Raw genomic sequence first — 17819 nt, 5'->3', positions numbered from 1 at the left:
TTCATATAGTATCTCCCTATACAGTACCTGTGTCTGTCACAGCAATTGTCTGTCCCTCTCCGCACCCACATGCTGCATCAACAATTCGATGGCTTTTGAGAGCTGTAACTAAGGTCGGTACTGAAACATCATCACAGTTTCCATGTCCAAGTCGACCATAATTACCACGACCCCAAGTATAAAGCTCTCCGTAGGAGGTAACAGCAGCACAATAAGTACTTCCACAGGCAACTTGGGTCACATGATGACCAGCTAGTGCAGAGATCAGGGTCGGTTCTTCACGAGTTCTGAAAAAAAAATACATAAATAAATAAAATAAATGCATGCTATAAACACTTTCAATATATGTAAAAAAAAAAAAAAAAAAAAAAAAAACTAACTGGCTTGAAATACTTGAAAAATTGATTTATAATAATAAGCATTTATATTATATTTTTTTTTACTCTGTCTGTTTCATTTTTCTTAGAAACTACTGGACTGATTTAGCTGAAATTTTGTGTGGACCTTGACTACAATAAAGGACAGTGGACTATGTACAGGGTGTTCCACAAGCTGTGAACACATATGGACATCAAATATCTCAAAAACTATTAAGGATATAAAAAGCATTCCAATATATATAGGGTAATTCCATCTCAAATCATCCAGACCATGACACCCTTACCTCTCAGATTTTTTCCAAACTTTCACCATATGTTGGTATCATAAAAACTAGGGAATCCTGAAAATTTGAGTTTTTAACTCTAAGCGGTTCTGGAAATATCGCAATTTTGGTATTTTATGTATATCGCGTTAAGGCGCAAATTCGCAAAATTATGAAATTACGTTTTTGGGCATAAATCAATTTCTAGACTAGGTAGAACCTTGAAAATTTGCATGGGCACGGTTTTCCACACAAGGAATCCAAAATCATGTTTAAAACCTCTGAAAATGAACTGTTTCTGAACTTCCTAGCCCAGATTTGGGTATTGGTCTAAGGCGACCCAAAAAAACATGTGGCACTATTGGAAATTGAATTTTTTTTGTTCCTAGACATTCTTGATAGTCTAAACTTAAATTCCTTCAAAAAATGTGTTTGGTTCTTTCCTTGTTAGCTCACAATCTAAGTTTGGAAATTTATCCAAGACTTCTGGAACACCCTGTATTATGTTCGATACATAGTTAGGGATTAATAGGGATTAACGCAAAAATGAGCACAAGTTTAATCCTATTCAAATATCAATTAGAACTCAATGGGCGATAACTTTTGCCTGTTTTTAACTGGCAAAATGTCTAGTCTATATAATAAGACTAGTATCATTTATAAGTTTGTTTTAAACATGAAACAAAACGTCTCTCATACAGATAAGCATTAACATTTTGGTAAATTTATTTTTTTAAAACAAAAAAGAAATCAATTTTATTTTTTTCTCTTGCAAGTTAGAAAAAGATTAGCCTGGGTGCCCGGCATTGCCCAGGTGTTTGGAGGTGTGTGTTGAGCAAAAAAAAAAAAAAAAAAAAAAAAAAAAAGTAGCAGTAGGCAGGCTTGAATCTGTGCTGCGAAGAAAGAAAATCTGACATCTTAGCCGGTCTCCATGACACGACCAGAAATCAAAAGCGTTGAAATTAACTGAAGTTAATCCAACAGTGACGATGACTTGGCAGGTGCCCGTTTTAATGAGTTAATGGGGTCAAGTTTGACTGTGGGATAGTATTTCATTTGCTGCAGAACGCTTTTTTAAATTTTTATTTAACCCACATGCGGCGAGCGACAAATGTTGAATATTTATCTTCCCGAAATCGGGCAAATTAAATAGACAGGCGAGCTTTGTTGTTAACTGTGAGATATTACGATTTATATGTGATATAAAAAGTTTTAAAAAGTTGTGAACCGACCAACCGCTTCTCTGAAAAAAGCCTTTTGTAGACATACAGAAAAAGCGAACATACATACATACATTTTTGCTTTTATATATATAGATGGCAACTTGATGAAAGAAAGGAATATTTGAAACCAAATTCTTAATATTTGCCTAAGAAATAAAATATTGCGAAAAATAACTATTTATTATATTAAAATCAAGGCAATTGTTGAATAAAAAATAATACATAATATTTATTCACTTCGATACAAGATACCTATGCACTTTTCTTAGAACTGCACGCCTGTGGAACTCTCTTCTGTTTGCCTGCTTTCCAGCTGACTACAATTGGATTGTCTTCAAGTCCAACATAAACAAATTCTTGATGAACCATCCCCCCAAGTAATCCAATTCACAAAATTTCCACTACTTATGATTACTACGCTATAATCCCATTGACTAATGTATGCCCATTAACCCTTATCCTCGAGTGGCCTCTAGGTCCTGATAAGAGGTGACTCAGTTGTTACACAGCAAGAAAAGCTAGTTTAACAAAAACCTGATTACCTCCCTTACACCCTTTTTCTTGTAAATATTTGGTTTCATTGTTTATCTGTTCAATAAATTCCTTTCTTTTTTTTTTTTCTTAAAGTCCTTCTTTTTTTAATATATGTTGTGTGTCTACTCCTAGACATTATCTTCACGTAACAGTATGTATTAGAGAAACATTTAGCTGAAAAATTATACATACGTTTCTACAACCGACTCATAATAGAGGATCCATATTTATAAGGGAGACATCCTAGATGGAGAGTTATCTAGTTTTTTGTTCATATTACATTTCAATTAGCATTAATTAAATCACCACCAACTCTAGTAGTAAAGTAGTTAAATCTAAAAAATCTAATTTATTTTTACATATATATAAATTTAATTTTAAAAAGCATTTTTTTAAAAGTAGTCTTACATGTTGTCACCATGCCCTAATCTTCCACCATCTCCAAGACCCCATGAAAATACTTTGCCATCATTGGTAAGTGCAAGATAATGGCTTCCTTCTGGACAAGCAGCAAGTTTGATAACTTCTCGATATCCAAATCCCTCGACAACTTTAGGGGTCTGTAAGAGCAAAACAGAAAAAAAAAAAAAAATATATATATATATATATATATATATATATATAGCACATTTAAAACTCTAGATTATATATGAAATTTCATGATTATTCTTGTATAATAATAACTAACTTTTACAAAAAAGAATTTTACAAAATATATGCAAAAAATTACACAACGAATGTAACGCAAGGTTAAATGTGATGGGGGGGGTGAGGGTTTATTCTGAAATTTACATTATTATGTTTTTATTATTTAAACACGAAATGATAATTAGAAAAATTGAAAAAAGAAATATACATTTAAACAGGAGACTTGATATTTGTAACAATATTAGCTCTCTCTCTCTCTATATATATATATATATATATATATATATATCATTCATTATCATTCTAAAACCAGAAGATTTATTCACGCTCAAAAGTTTTTATTCGATTTTTTATGAAGCACATCTCACACATGTTTCACTGAATAGCAGAAGATCACTATACAAATGATGGATGTGTGACTTTAAGGGCAAATGTCACATAGCCCACTACACAATTCAGATCATTATCTTTCCAATGAGCCTTCGTTTGCTAAGTTCTGATCAAGAATCACTGAAATTTGGAACTTACAAAATTGCCCCAAAAAGGTGGTATATATATATATATATATGGATCAAATTGAATATTGAAATGTTCATATCAATTGTACATAAAAATTGATAAAGTCCTCTGGTCTGGCAAAAAATCATCGGGCTACTTATCGAGCAGTAACGAGTTGCTTATCAAAAAGATATTGAATAGTTCCATACTGAAGAGAAGTGATGCTTAGAAACATGCAGATCCGTGGATAACCTTTATGCACATAAAAAATATTTAATAGATATTTGAATAAAAAAAAAAATTCAAATGTTTAATAAATAAATATATATAATTATTAATATACATATATATATATATATATATATATATATATATATATGTATGATGTGAAAAATAAGCGGAAGATCGGAGGCTCAACATTTCGCCCGTATTATACAGGTTTTTTCAAGAGGTGTGGTCACTGACGAGACGGTCAATGTTTTTAGTTTTATATATACTGGGGGAGTGTATGCAAATAGAATCAGTGTCTAGATTATTTTTGTGCAATATTATTTTAGATAAGTGGAAAGAAATATTAAAAAATAATTTTCTCTGTTTGATAGTGTTAGTAGAGTTAGAGATAAGAGCAGATTCCAACAGACGGTGTGTTGACCTACTATGTATATGCTTTAAGAGGGCCGCATTTTTTAAATCGAAATGGTTATTTTCCATTATGTGACCGAAAAGAGCATTAAGTGTATTGTTATTCTTTATGTTTCTTTTGTGTTCATATAATCTTTTAGCAAGATTTCGTTGCGTCTCTCCTATTTGAAATTGATTGTGGCAAGATATACGTAGGAGAGACATAACATAGCATATGAGATATCAATAGATACGCACTCGCGAGTCAAAACAATGAAAAGAATATGCTGTTGTCCTAGCCCTAGTGATCAGTAGACGAGTGAACACATAGAATGCTAACAAGAATGCCACGAATAAATTTTAATTTTGGCATAAAATCTTTTGAAAAAAATACTTACTTGAACATCAGAAATATAATTTAAGGTATACACTTTTCCTGTCTTGGTCAATGCTAGAAGTAATCTTGCTGAACACCCAATCTGCTGTATATATTCTCCATCATTATATGAGTGCAATTGGCCATTAATACGGGGCACAGAAGTACCCCAGCCCAATATGTCTTGGTATTCCACACTCTGGAAAGAAATTTTAAATATACATACTTATGATATATCTAAATATATATTACATGTGACACCTTGAGAGTGAAAAACAAAAAAATCAGTTATTTTTTAATTTAGAGTAGGGGATTAATTTCACACAAATGAAATGTAAAAGTCAAGCCATTATTTGCAGATAATTTTATAAAATCAAAAGCAGATTCTCTACAGTGCAATGTAGACTAAGTTACTGTAGGGAGATATGAAAAGCTTCCTTCTGGTACACTGCAGATGGGGTCCCAAACTAGAGCAGGCAAACAATTGATTTGATTGGAAAATGGGGGATTTCATTGATTTTGACCAAAGTTAACATCTTACACATCTTCAGTGCGCTTGAGAAGTTTTATTAGCACAAAAGCCGAAAGGCTTGACATAAAAAAATCAACAGTATGTTCTTTGATATGACAGGGGCACATTTGAAATGTTTAGAGCATAATTGAAGCATGATACTTGCCTTTTTAAACTTGTATTCAAGCATTATATATAAAAAAAGGTTATAAAATGAACAGTAAGTTCTCTACAGTGCAATGTAGACTAAGTTACTGTAGGGAGGCGTGTAAAGCTTCCTCCTGGTACACTGCGGATGGGTCTCAAACTAAAGCAGGCAATCAATCAATTTAATTTAAAAATGGTCGATTTCACTGATTTCGATGATAATAAAAGTATGAGAGGGTGGAACATTCGTTGATCCTGATTCAATCCCGGACAACGTCGGGTCTCCTTGCTAGTCTAAGTTTTAAAAAGCCAAAACAGTGAAATAAATACAATATTTTTTTTCTAGGTAGGGTATTTAAAAATCAATACCACGAAAAGAGAAAACTACATAAAATTGCAATTTTATCCAATAAAAACAGAAGAAAAAGACTGATTTACTTATTAGTTATGATATGAAAAAAAAATTTTTTTTTTTTAAATGTTCAATGTCTTATTTTTAAGATAATAAAAAAAAAAAGAAATAGGCCATTTTATTAAAAGAAAAAAAACTGAAAGTAATGTTTCTCCTGATAAATTTCCAAATTTCATGAGGCAATTCTTCATAGTGAAGCGGTAATGAGCCCTAAAGCACTGTTGTGATAACAAAAAAAAAAAAAAAATTGCCACAAGATGACCATTTCATAGCGTTAACATTTTTATCATTAATTTGCCAAGACCTTCAAATACATCATTTAAATTATTATTTATCAAAGCATGCGAAAGGGTATTTATTTCCAAAGAAAATGGTGGCACTTTGAGAACTCAAGTGCTTTAGTTTTTAAAATATGACTATTTTAGAACTACCTTGAAATCTGTGATAATCCAAAACATTTTATAGTCAATGCAAATTACTAATTGAATATTGCACACAGCCAACGTGACAAAACACCAACATTTTTTTTACTTCTTTCAAATAAAAATAAATTGTCCATCACGGAAAAAAATAATAAACTTAATGTAGCCTGAAAAAAAAACTAATAATGATTAATGAAGAGAAAGAATTGTATATTCATAAAATTAAATCTTGTTTATATATTAATCTTATCAAAATAATACAAAAAAAAAATAAATAAATAAATAAGGTTGAAATTTAAGTAAATTTAATGGCACTGATCAATTCTTGCATTCTAAGTTTTTTTAGTGATAGCTAGGGCTATGACAACAGCATATTCTATTCATTCTCAAGTATATATCCGACACAGACATACGTAGTTAATCAACCGAGAACCGCATCACTCTATATAAAAGCATATAAGATATCAACGGATACACAATCGAGAGTTCAAACAATGAAAAGAATATGCTGTTGTCCTAGTCTTAGTGATAACATAATAATGACATTCACACTGCTGCAAAGAAAATTACTTTTAAACAAATTTATATTCAGAGTTACAAAAGTGCTAATCACTTTGTATATTTAGGAAAAAAGGGTTCATACCTTATTTGAGGAGGTTGGAGGTAAATAAGGAGCAGCTAATCTGTCTAGATGAGACATTATTACAACAGCACATTGATGGAGGTCAACCGGTGCATCCTCATCTCCTAAGTCTGTGATGTATCTTAAAAAGCATTCAGTTGGACTGACAAGGTATATACCATTTTGCTGCAGGAGGTAAGAAGAAAAAAAAAAAAAAAAAAAAACATAATTTGAATATTTGTAGGTTTTGTATTTACCATCTCTTATCTTCATATATGTTTTTAATTGTGCCACTTTTTAGCATTTTCTAAATATTTTAAAAGTCAAAAACAGTTTTAAAAGTTGCAAACAGTTTTAAAAATCATAAACAGCTTTAAAAGCCAAGAACAGTTTAAAAGTCAACATTTCTGGTTTAAAAAAGTTATTTAACCTTTTTAAGCCAGAAATGTTGACTTTCTATTCAACAGTTTAAATGCTTCCAAATTATTTTCAAATTTTGAAAGGTCACAAAGTAATTAATTCATTATTTTTTTCAACTATTAACAAAAGACTAAAATTGCTCTCTTGTTTATGAAGAAACCAAAATACATTCTAGTCTATTTAATTTCATAATTAAATTATTTTTTTAAATAGGATGTAAAGTAATGTTCTTATCCAGAATTCAATCTAATTAAACAAACAAAAATATAGAAAAATTTTTATGATGTATCAATGTCATATTCTAAAAATTATGTAAATTGATCAATTTGTTTTTTTTTAATACAGAAATCATTCTTAAATGATTTAAGCAATTAATAATTAGCATTACAAGGCTGATCTTGCAAGAGTTAATTATTATAGAGTTATCTTTCCTTGTTTTTTTTTCAAGATGACAATGAGAGGGAGAGAGAGAGAGAGAGTCCTTTTTTGCTTACTCATAAAATTTGATTCTCTTAGTTAAAAATAAAATTACTTGATCAAATTTACGTAATTTTTGGAATATGACATTTTCGTTCAGTCATGGGTATGTATAGTATACAGATTTTCTTTTTGTTGTTAGATATATGAGAAATTATGGACAAGGACTTAAATAGTTTTGTTTTTTCTGTTTGTTTTGTTTTGATACTTTTCATTTGCTTTAGAGATAATTCAGAGACGGTAGTAGTAGTAATTTTCATTCACTAACATTTAACTACTCCCATTAACACTTATGAAGCCTGGAAACAAATTTATAAAAAACAATATTTTTGTAACACTGTTAGTTTAAGCGTTTTGCTTGGCTATCATGCCTTTAAATGCTTTGCTTTGCAAACCAAGGAAGATAACTCTGTACGGATTTCTTTTCTGTCTCAATTAAAATGCCAATCAACATGTTTCAACACACAAGAATATGGTCTTTATTTAATTATATTTTCAATCAATTTTATCAATTACAAATTATATCTGGATCAATATTTTTTAATTTACTTTATAGTGATAATTCAGAGATGGTAGGAGGACTCTGCACTCACTAATATTTAACTACTTCCACTAACAAACATTATGTTCTTGATAAAGCTAATAATAATATGAAAGTCAGTTTTACTTACTTCATCCCACTTTGTCATTTCATAGTTCTTTGCCTTGCTAGACTGTATTCCGAAGAACCTTTTTAGAAGCGGTATTAAAGGAGCGCATGTGAGGTTACTGCTCACTCTGTTGTCGAGTTCATGTTTACTGTTATTCCACAGATTGAGTAAAAGTAGCACAACACCGAGAATATGACTGAGAGATCCTCTTTGAACGGCAAGCTCAAGTAAAAGGGCCAAGGCTGTTTGCTGGTCTTGAACTGGGATACGACTGGTGCCTCGAGAAGTCGAACTGGAAGAAGATCCTGCAGCTGATACACTGCCGCCTGTAAGTTCCCTGGAAAACAAAAGAGAAAAAAAAAGAAAAGTTAAATTGGAAAGAAAAAAATAAATTAGAATGCTTTTTTAGATTGGTGATCTTTTAAGTTAACGCATTTCAGGTGAAAACATTACATATTTACATAGTCCTTTTGACTACTCTACACTCTTTAACCCTTATCCTTGAGTGGCCTTTCGGCCTTGATAAGTGGTGACACCTATGTAAAAAAAAAAAAAAAAAAATATGGCGAAATTAGTATAAATTCCAGTATAAGATGTGCTATATGCATTTATATAAAAAAAAATCATCCATAATTACATTTAGTTAAAAATGTGTTTAAAAATGGTGGATCCTTAATTTAAATCAATTGAAGTCAAGGGAGATAATCCAGTTTGTCATAAGTTGGAAAGAAAAAAAGAAAAAGAATTTAGTAGAGGCAACATTATGTCCATCATGTCGGCCTACTCAGAAAGACAAGAGATTCGCAACAAATGTGACTGAAAAGAATTTCATCAAAATTACAGGGTGAAACGATAAATTTTTCCCCACTAAATAAAACAACACTACAGCTTTATTTTAAAACATTTATTGAAAAAAATCAATTCAGGTAACTTGATTATGTAGTAGAGCTGACATTTATTCAATGTAGCCGTCTTCAGCTTTAACCACCGCTTCGATACGGGTCCAGAACTAGGGGCATGCCTTTTCTACAAGCGCCGGCAAGAGGTCAGCAAATACTCGGCAGATGGCGGCGATTAGACTGGCTTTGGTGTTGTGGGAGGTCATGTTGGTGATGTTCTCAACATATGACCAAACAAAGTAGTCCAGCAGGTTCAGGTTGGGGTAAGAGGGGGGGGCAGTGAGAGAATGGTACAAAGTTGTAGCACTCTTTCTGAAGCCAAGACTGGGTCTCCTAGGACTTGTGGGCTGGTGTAGAGTCCTGCTGCCAAACCCAAGGTCTGCTAGCAGGCACCCGATTGCACCAGAGGATCACCACAATCTTCAGCACACTCTGATGTTGACTTTTAAGCTGACTTTGTAGAAGTCAGGTGGCATGATGTGGCCCTCACTTGAAACCACACCATAACCGTGGCTGGAAACTTTATTGAGCTGTGCCCTCAAGCATTCAACTGTCCAGATTTGCATTTTAAGGGTGCTGGCAATGGTCTTGTTGTCATAATTTGGATCGATAGAAAGCAGGAGTTGTACAACGGCACATCTCCGATCTCGCTCGTTGAACATTGTGTCACTTTCAGACATGATAGAAGGCTCCTATCACTGTTGGGATTTGTACACAACTGGGATACTAGTAGTAGATGGTTTGCAAAAAAAAAAAAAAAAACAGTTTTCAAACAGAAATGGAATCGTGTCTTTTCTAAAGCAACAATTTTATTGTTGCACTCTGTATACTACTTTCTTATTTTTTTTTATTCAATTTTCACCCCAAAAAAGGCACAGTGCCACTTTGAAGTAGGGGGCTACTATCGGGGACATAAGTTGCAGGGATATTATGAAGGGAGTTGAGCAGCAAGATGTCTGTTCACATTACACTTGAACTTCTGCATGTCAGTACAACTGGGAAAGCAGAATCCCTGAAGGGAGTTCCAAAGTCTAGCAGTTCTGGGGGAAGAAACTATTGGAGTAGAAGGCTTTCTTACACCTAGGGATCTCTACTGTGAAAGAGTGGGATTTACCTGCTTGTCGAGCTTGTCAAGGGTATTTACATCGAGGAGGTACATCAGAGCATTCACCATTAAAATACTTGTAAAACAGGCAGAGGGATGCAACATTTCGTCGATAGGACAGAGGCTGAAGCTTAGATGACAGTTCGGGACCTATCAGGTTGGTGACTCTCTTTTGAACCCTGTCCAGGAGTGAGAGATTAATAGCAGATGCACCAGCCCAAATGTGACAACAGTACTCCATACATGGGTGAATGATAGTCTTATAGAGATACAGGATACTTTCAGGCATAAGTAGCTTTCTAGCACGGTATGGAGAGCCCACCTTCTTTGCAGCAGCCTTGGCAATGCTCTCAATGTATTTGGTCCAACTCATGTTCCCCGTTGATGTTAGGCTGAGGAGTTTAAAAGAAGTGCTTTTAAGTAATGTGTTTTTGGCCATTGCTATTGTTGGTAAAGACGGTTTCTTGTAATTATTAAGGGAAACAAGCTTAGTCTTGGCAGCGTTGAATGTGACCATCCATTTTTGTCCCCATTCCACTACAGATCGGAGGTCATCCTTTAGTGTTTTTTCTGCCATTTCCTTAGATATGTGTTCATAAAACTGATTTTGCTTGTCACTATGCACACTTCTTTTATTCATTTAACATCATTCTTTCCCCCCCCCTTTTTTTGGCGAGAGTTAGACATTTGCTATATTACATAAGTTCATTCTTCAACCTTTATGGTTCAGCAGGTTAACTGTTTCCAGATGTCACTCTTGTCTAATAACTTGCTTCCAAGTTTTCCTTCACCGGTCAATCTTCCTGCGATTTCAAGTATTCATGCTTCTATAATAGTCTATACATGAAGATGACCATAACTAAATGCTAACACTAATAAGAGAGAAGAAAAAAAAAAAGAAAGAAAAAGAAAATCGAGGATGTGTATCTTCGATTTCGTATTATTTGGATCCTTCGGACAACTGTTCTTGTTGAGTATTAACATAAGTTTCAGCTGATATAATCTCTTCAGATGTATCTTGCTGAACTCGAGAACATTTCTGTCAAACTCGAGAACATTTCTGTCAAACTCGAGAACATTTCTGTCAAACTCGAGAACATTTCTGTCAAACTCGAGAACATTTCTGTCAAACTCGAGAATCTGCACAGAATTTCAAACAAAACAGAAATCTGATGCGAACAAGTCCTTGTTGAGCTGTCCCCATTAAATAATCAAATTTTACCAAATCCACACCATTAACGATTACTACACTACCACCTTACATTCATTAACCTTTATCCTCGAGTGGCCTTCAGGTCTTGATAAGCCGTGACTCCCTTGTAAAAGCACAAAAAAAAATCTTATTCAATCTACAGGGGTAGGATGCTCTCGTTCTATCAGCTATAACTAAGTCTTAAATCATTCGTAATTGTATAATTAGTATTACCCACACTGACTGAAGATTGAACCTTCAACCTGCAGAAGAATGGCACATAAAACTGTCAAAATTGGGGTTAAAGTTAAAAACAATTTGACCTCTGTGGTCTCCATCAAATTACTCAGCCAATTTCTGGTCTAAACATTTGAAATTTTACATAAAGGGTATTCAGAGATATGGCATAATCGAATTGACACACCGGTTCTCGTCAGGTCACCAAAGTTAAGCAACTTTAAGCCTGGTTAGTATCAGATGGGTGACCATTTGGGAATTCTAGGTGATGTATGTGCTCTCCACTTATCTCTACATTTGTTTCCAGTCATCCTGTACATACACTTCACTTGCCACTGGTATTTAACAATGTCGACCCAGGAGAGGTGTGGGTGGAGATTGCAAACCTCCTGCCACAAAAATTTCACGTGCAAGCAACCCTTTGTGGGTATCCATAGTCTGTCCAAGACTAAAGGAGCCTGCTTTTTTTTTTTTTTTTTTTTAATTTATTCAGAGATAGGGCAAGCTGTTTAGTCGGTTTTGGTAAAAAATTTGTCAAGGTGTCAGAGTTCCAAAGATTTGACCTTTGCGTTGTCTAGCAAACTACTAGCCAATTTTGGGTTTAAACAATTGAAATTTATACATAACGGGTATTCAGACATGTGGCAAGCATTTTAATAAGTTTTGGGGCGAAAATTTGGCTGCGAAAAGGTAAAAGTTGAAATTGAAAGAGTTGACCTTTGCAAATTCTACAAAATTCTTCTGCCAATTTTGGGTCTAAAGACTTAAAATTTTAGATGTAAGTAACTTGAACATGGGTAAAATTTTGTATTTTGGTTTGAGACTAAAATAAAAAATGTTATGGGGTCAAAATTGGAGTCAAAGTTAAAAAAAATTGACAGCTGCGGTCTCTACCAAATTACTCAGACAAATTTTGGTCTAAACATTTGAAATCTTACATAAAGTGTATTCACACTTAGGGCAAGTTACGAACAGTACATAGGGCCCGAGCAAAGCCAGGCTGAACTGCTAGTGTATATATATGAGAGGGTATATAAAGAGAAGTGAATGATTTACATTATTACAAATTTCCATAGTTTAAAACAAGAGAAAAGAATGGGCTGAATGGAGGTGAAAGAGGGGTGGAGGGGAAGGTTTTGGAAAAAACATTGAAGGAGGAAAGATAGAAAGGTAGAGAAGATAGAAGTTCTAATGTTTAAATGTCACACACACTTTTTAACCTCTCCAATTTTGTGTTTTGTTATCTCCTGTAGCAACACTGAGTAACCCTGTTTGTTACAAGCCGAGAGAAATGTGCAGAATCTATGACTACGAAATGGCAGTCTCTGCCTAACATTGCTCGCAACACAGTAATACAAAAGAAAAAAAGAAAAAAAGAGAGATATAAAGGGAGGTGTCGCCTGTAAGAATTACGGCCCCTTAGTGACACATTGTCTGGTTCTGATCAGTCATTTTCATTAAATAATCACGTTATGCATACGATGCAAAAATGACAAAACGCATTAACAACCATGGATTTACGCATAAAATTTTTTAAAAATTCCCTGTTTGTAAAACTCAATAACAATTTAAAATTCAACAGTTAAAAAGACCAGACGAGTTTGAAATTGTTTTAAAATATTGCTATTTATTATTAAAAAAAATTGAAATTTTTTTTTCTTCAAATTTTCAAATAGTAGAATATTAATTTTCAGGAAATTGGACAGTTTTTTCTTTCGTTTTTTTTCTTTTGTTTTTGCTATATGCCATGGTGGTGATGGTAATCTTTGGCATGACTTGAGATGTTTGTAGTTAAGTCAAAATGATGTTTATATGTCTGATTACAGCATTTTGGCAGCTGGCTGAATGCGTATATAATAAAAAGTTTGAAACACTCAATAACAATTTAAGATTTAACAATTAAAAAGACCAGACGAGTGTGAAATTGTTTTTAATAAAAATATTGCTATTTATTAAAAATAAAATTGAAATATTAAAATTAAATACGTATGAAATGAAAAGCCAAATTACAATGCAATATTACGAAAAACAAACATTTATTTTTTTTTAAATTAATATTTCGGAGTTATATTCCATCCTCAGATTTTTATACATTTTTTTTCTTCCCCCCCCCCCCCCACACTATGATGTTAAATTAAAGTAAAAATAGTAAAGAATCAGCATGTTGTCTGTCTACGGCGTTATTTTGAAATGCCGCAAGAATATGCTTAACTACTTCTATCACGAAAAACACAACTAACTTGCATATCACATACACCAAGCATATTTATCCGGCATTTCAAAATAACACCACAGACGAATAATGTGGATTCTTTACGAACAATTTTTCCTTCAATTCACAATCATGGTGAGAGGAAAAAATATTAATTTTAAACAAATAAATATTTGTTTATTTTCATAATATTGCATCATAACTTAAGACGTTTGTATTTAAGTAAAAAAATGTTTATACGTCTGATTAGTGTTTTGGCATCTGTCAAGCGCATGTTTAATGTAAAGAAATTCACAGTTTGAAACACTCAATAAAAATCAAAATTTAAGATTTAACAGTTACAAAGATCAGACGTGCGTGAAATTGTTTTGAATAAATATCGCTATTTATTTAAAAAAAAAAAAAAAAAAAATTGAAATTAAAAAAAAAATTTTTTTTGAATAGTAAAATATTCATTTTCAGGAGTTAGACAGTTTTTTTTTTTTTGTTTTTTTTTTTGTTTTTCTTATATGCTACGGTGATGGTAATTCCTGGCATGACGTAAGAGAATGTTTGTAGTTAAGTCAAAAATGATGTTTAAGCGCCCGATTACAGTCTTTTGGCATCTGTCGAACGCGTGTGTAATAAAAAGGAATTCACTGTTTGAAATATTCAATAACAATTTAAGATTTAACAGTTAAAAAAGCCAGACTAGTGTGAAATTGTTTTTTAACTACAAATATTTCAAGTCATGTCAGGGATTACCACCATCATAGAATATAAGAAAAAACAAAAGAATAATCTGTCTAATTTCCTGAAGATGAATATTTTATTATTAAAAAAAAAAAAAAAAAAAAAATTCAATTTCATTTTGAACAAATAGCAATATTTATTAAAAACAATTTCACTCTCGTCTGATCTTTTTAATTTTTAAATATGTAAGAATATTTTTCTTAAAATATAGGATTCAATGTGCCCCAAATGTTCATACAATCAATACTCAATAGGCTGAGAGGAGGTCAAATACAAGAAAAAAGTCTTTTTGATATTATGAGCAATGATTGCCTGAGTTCAGAAAGAAAAAAAAACATTTAAACAAATATTATTGTAAAATTAGTTTGGTTGTCAAACAGGAATAACGGTGAGCTCGATGATGGGGAGGAGTGATAAAAGATAGCTAGTTGCCACAAATGGTAATTCAGAGAAAAAAAAAGAAATAATTGGTCTTTTCCAGAAGGTTCCGAGAACTCTGTGCCTAATAATACAGTCCAGGCATAATCAAATCTTTTTTCATTTTCCCTTTTAACAGGATTAGTACTGTCCTCTTATATTCTATGATGGATGGCTTTTTCTTTTGGCAAATAGTCTCTTATGGTGAAGCGACAGACCAATTTTCCATTATAGGTTTGATTTCATGACTGTTCGTCACTTAGCATAAGCTTCAAGTTGGTTGTTCGTCAAACTACATGATGTGGGCTGATGCATCTCTTTATCTTTCTGGGGATTTTGTATCTTCTCGCCATATATATAATTATAGGTAGTTCTGATTGAAATCCAAATATGGATATTAAGTTATTTCGTGGTTCTATGTAATACAGCAAAATGTGCAATTAGTTTTGCCCTTTTCTTTCAGTTACCTCTATGTGAGTCAACTTGGGTGCATAGCATTTGGGGTTGATATGCCATGGATTCACATCATAGCATGGTTGTCGAGATGCATTTCCTCAGGATGCCGGTTGAATAACATGATTTCACAAAATGCTGCTTGTTCTTACACATTTATTGTGCCAATACTGTTCTTTTTCGAATTACTTCACTTCCTTTCTTTTTTTATTTTTGAGTTCCTTTCTTTTTTTATTTTTGAGAAGATTGAAGGCATAGAGAGAGAGAGAGAGGGAGAGAGAGAGAGAGAGAGAGAGAGAGAGAGATATGGTGATATAGATATTGGTAAGGTTATCTATGGATCATTTCCATCAGCGTTTTAGACTATGGAGGAAGGAGGAGTGCTGGCTGTCTGTCTGTTAATTATAAAAGAAGGAGTTGACTGGCTTACCAGCATTATAGCCCAGTCATGATTTTACATTACAATATACAAATATATATACATGCACACATGCATATATTTACTTATATGCTTTTCCTGAATCAAAAGTTGAATTCTACTTTTGCTTAAAAAAAACAAAAAAAAAAAACAAAATGGTGAATTCACATCCCTGATAAAATAATCCTGTATACTTACCCTGCAACAACGGAATGTAAAAACTTTGATGCCCTCTCAACAACTTCAAGCCATACAGGGGAGACGGAGGTTTCATCAAAAAGTGTTGCTTCAGGCAGAGATCGCAATGCTTCCAGTGATTCATGCAGTAATTCACTGCACAAATCTGAGTCTTCTCCACTTCGCCAGGCCCGACACAAGAACGCAAAAGCAAAGCTGAGTGCAGCCCGGGATCCAACACGTGCCAAGCCATGAGTAGCTTTTTCTGTTGGTTTTGCAGAACTACATGAGGGAAAAAAAAAAAAAAAAGAACGTTTTCATTTAATTTCATGTTGAATACAAAAACTTTGGATGTCATCCAAAACATTTCATCTATAAATATAAAAGTGAAAATGTATGTATGTATGTGTGTTCGCTTTTTCTGTGTGTCTACAAAAGGCTTCTTTCAGAGAAGCGGTCGCTCGCTTCACAACTTTTAAAAACTTTTTATATCACATATAAATCGTAATATCTCACAGTTAACAACAAAGCTCACCTGTCTCTTTAATTTGCTCGATTTCGGGAAGATAAATATTTAATATTTGTTGCTCGCCGCATGTGGGTTACTCTTTTTCCTATAACATCTTGGGGGTGTGAAAAAAAAAGCGTTCAGCAGTAAATGAATACTATCCCGCAGTCAAACTTGACCTCATTAACTCATTAAAACGGGCACCTGCTAAATCCAACTAATTAAATAAATTCAAACGTGTTTCCGTTAGCATCTCGCGGTGGGGCAATGGTTAACATCGCACTTTTTTGTTTTCAGACTTTAATTTACAACTTTGCCTCAAGGGTTCAGGTTCGATCCTCATACTTACTTTTTATTTTAAACCCCCCCAAACACCCGAGCAACGCCGGGTACCCCTCGCTAGTATTAAATATAAATATAGAAAAATGTTCAATTTGAATACTTTAGTTAATTCATATATATATATATATATATATATATATATATATATATATATATATATATATATATATATATATTGGATTTTACTTGTGGAAATGGAAACTTAACCAACTTTTTTGGATTTTACCGTCATTGGATATTTTACCATTCACCAGACTATCCATTCACGTGAAATCACCTTTTTCTTCACCATATTCCCCTCTGCTTCACTATTTCTTACCAAGTAAGATTTATGACTTACTTGTAGTTTCATCAAATACTTTTTTTGCAAGCAAAATCCGATCCCGCATTTTGCTAAATCCTACCCTCTGATGAGAAGGAAAGTATTTCTTCGAAAATCTGCAGATCAGGGACTATCCACTTATTTTGTGCTTCTTTTTTATAATTAAATTAAATATGTTTTTAACTCTGTTTCAAAGTGTTTTTTTAACATGTTTTATTAACAACTTGTTCTCTTTTTTGTTTACATCCAAAAATATGAATGATTATTTAGATTTAAGAGAGACTACTACCCAATCTTTAAAGAGGAGATAATTCATACTGAAGTTAATTATCATACCTACGGACATTAGTGTTTCATCCTTTCGGGAATCATCAGTGCAGGGTGACACAATTACGACCAGTTGGGAGATCCGAACCTCTCCATGCAAAAAGAAAAATTCAACCGATGAAGATTCACTGCCACCTGTTGAATGTTTACGAAGCCGAAATAATTGATGTCAGCACAGTTAGGAAATAGATTCATCAATTTCAGAATCATGATAATTGTAAGAAACAAAATGTGTTGCGGACTTTTATGGCATGAGGCACACAAAGAGGCTGGT

General features: G+C 33.0%; 1 protein-coding gene across 5 annotated transcripts in view; it reads right to left on the bottom strand.

The window, feature by feature from the left end:
- LOC145268339 (E3 ubiquitin-protein ligase HERC2-like) overlaps nucleotides 1–17819 on the bottom strand; it is a 500726-nt gene that overhangs the window by 355817 nt on the left and 127090 nt on the right. For all 5 annotated transcript variants that reach the window (XM_080123842.1, XM_080123845.1, XM_080123844.1 and 2 more), the window contains 6 exons: nucleotides 16068–16328; nucleotides 8226–8541; nucleotides 6679–6843; nucleotides 4566–4742; nucleotides 2809–2960; nucleotides 28–287 (listed from right to left, as the gene is read on the bottom strand). In XM_080123842.1, the coding sequence (XP_079979968.1) occupies nucleotides 28–287; nucleotides 2809–2960; nucleotides 4566–4742; nucleotides 6679–6843; nucleotides 8226–8541; nucleotides 16068–16328 (1331 nt within the window). The remainder of the gene's footprint in view (nucleotides 1–27; nucleotides 288–2808; nucleotides 2961–4565; nucleotides 4743–6678; nucleotides 6844–8225; nucleotides 8542–16067; nucleotides 16329–17819) is intronic.

Source organism: Euprymna scolopes, chromosome 43, assembly GCF_053919585.1.
Source record: "Euprymna scolopes isolate OS-2025 chromosome 43, ASM5391958v1, whole genome shotgun sequence".
NCBI classification, from domain to species: domain Eukaryota; kingdom Metazoa; phylum Mollusca; class Cephalopoda; order Sepiida; family Sepiolidae; genus Euprymna; species Euprymna scolopes.
The sequence above is the reverse complement of the archived record's forward strand: the minus strand, read 5'-3'. Positions and strand labels throughout refer to the sequence as shown.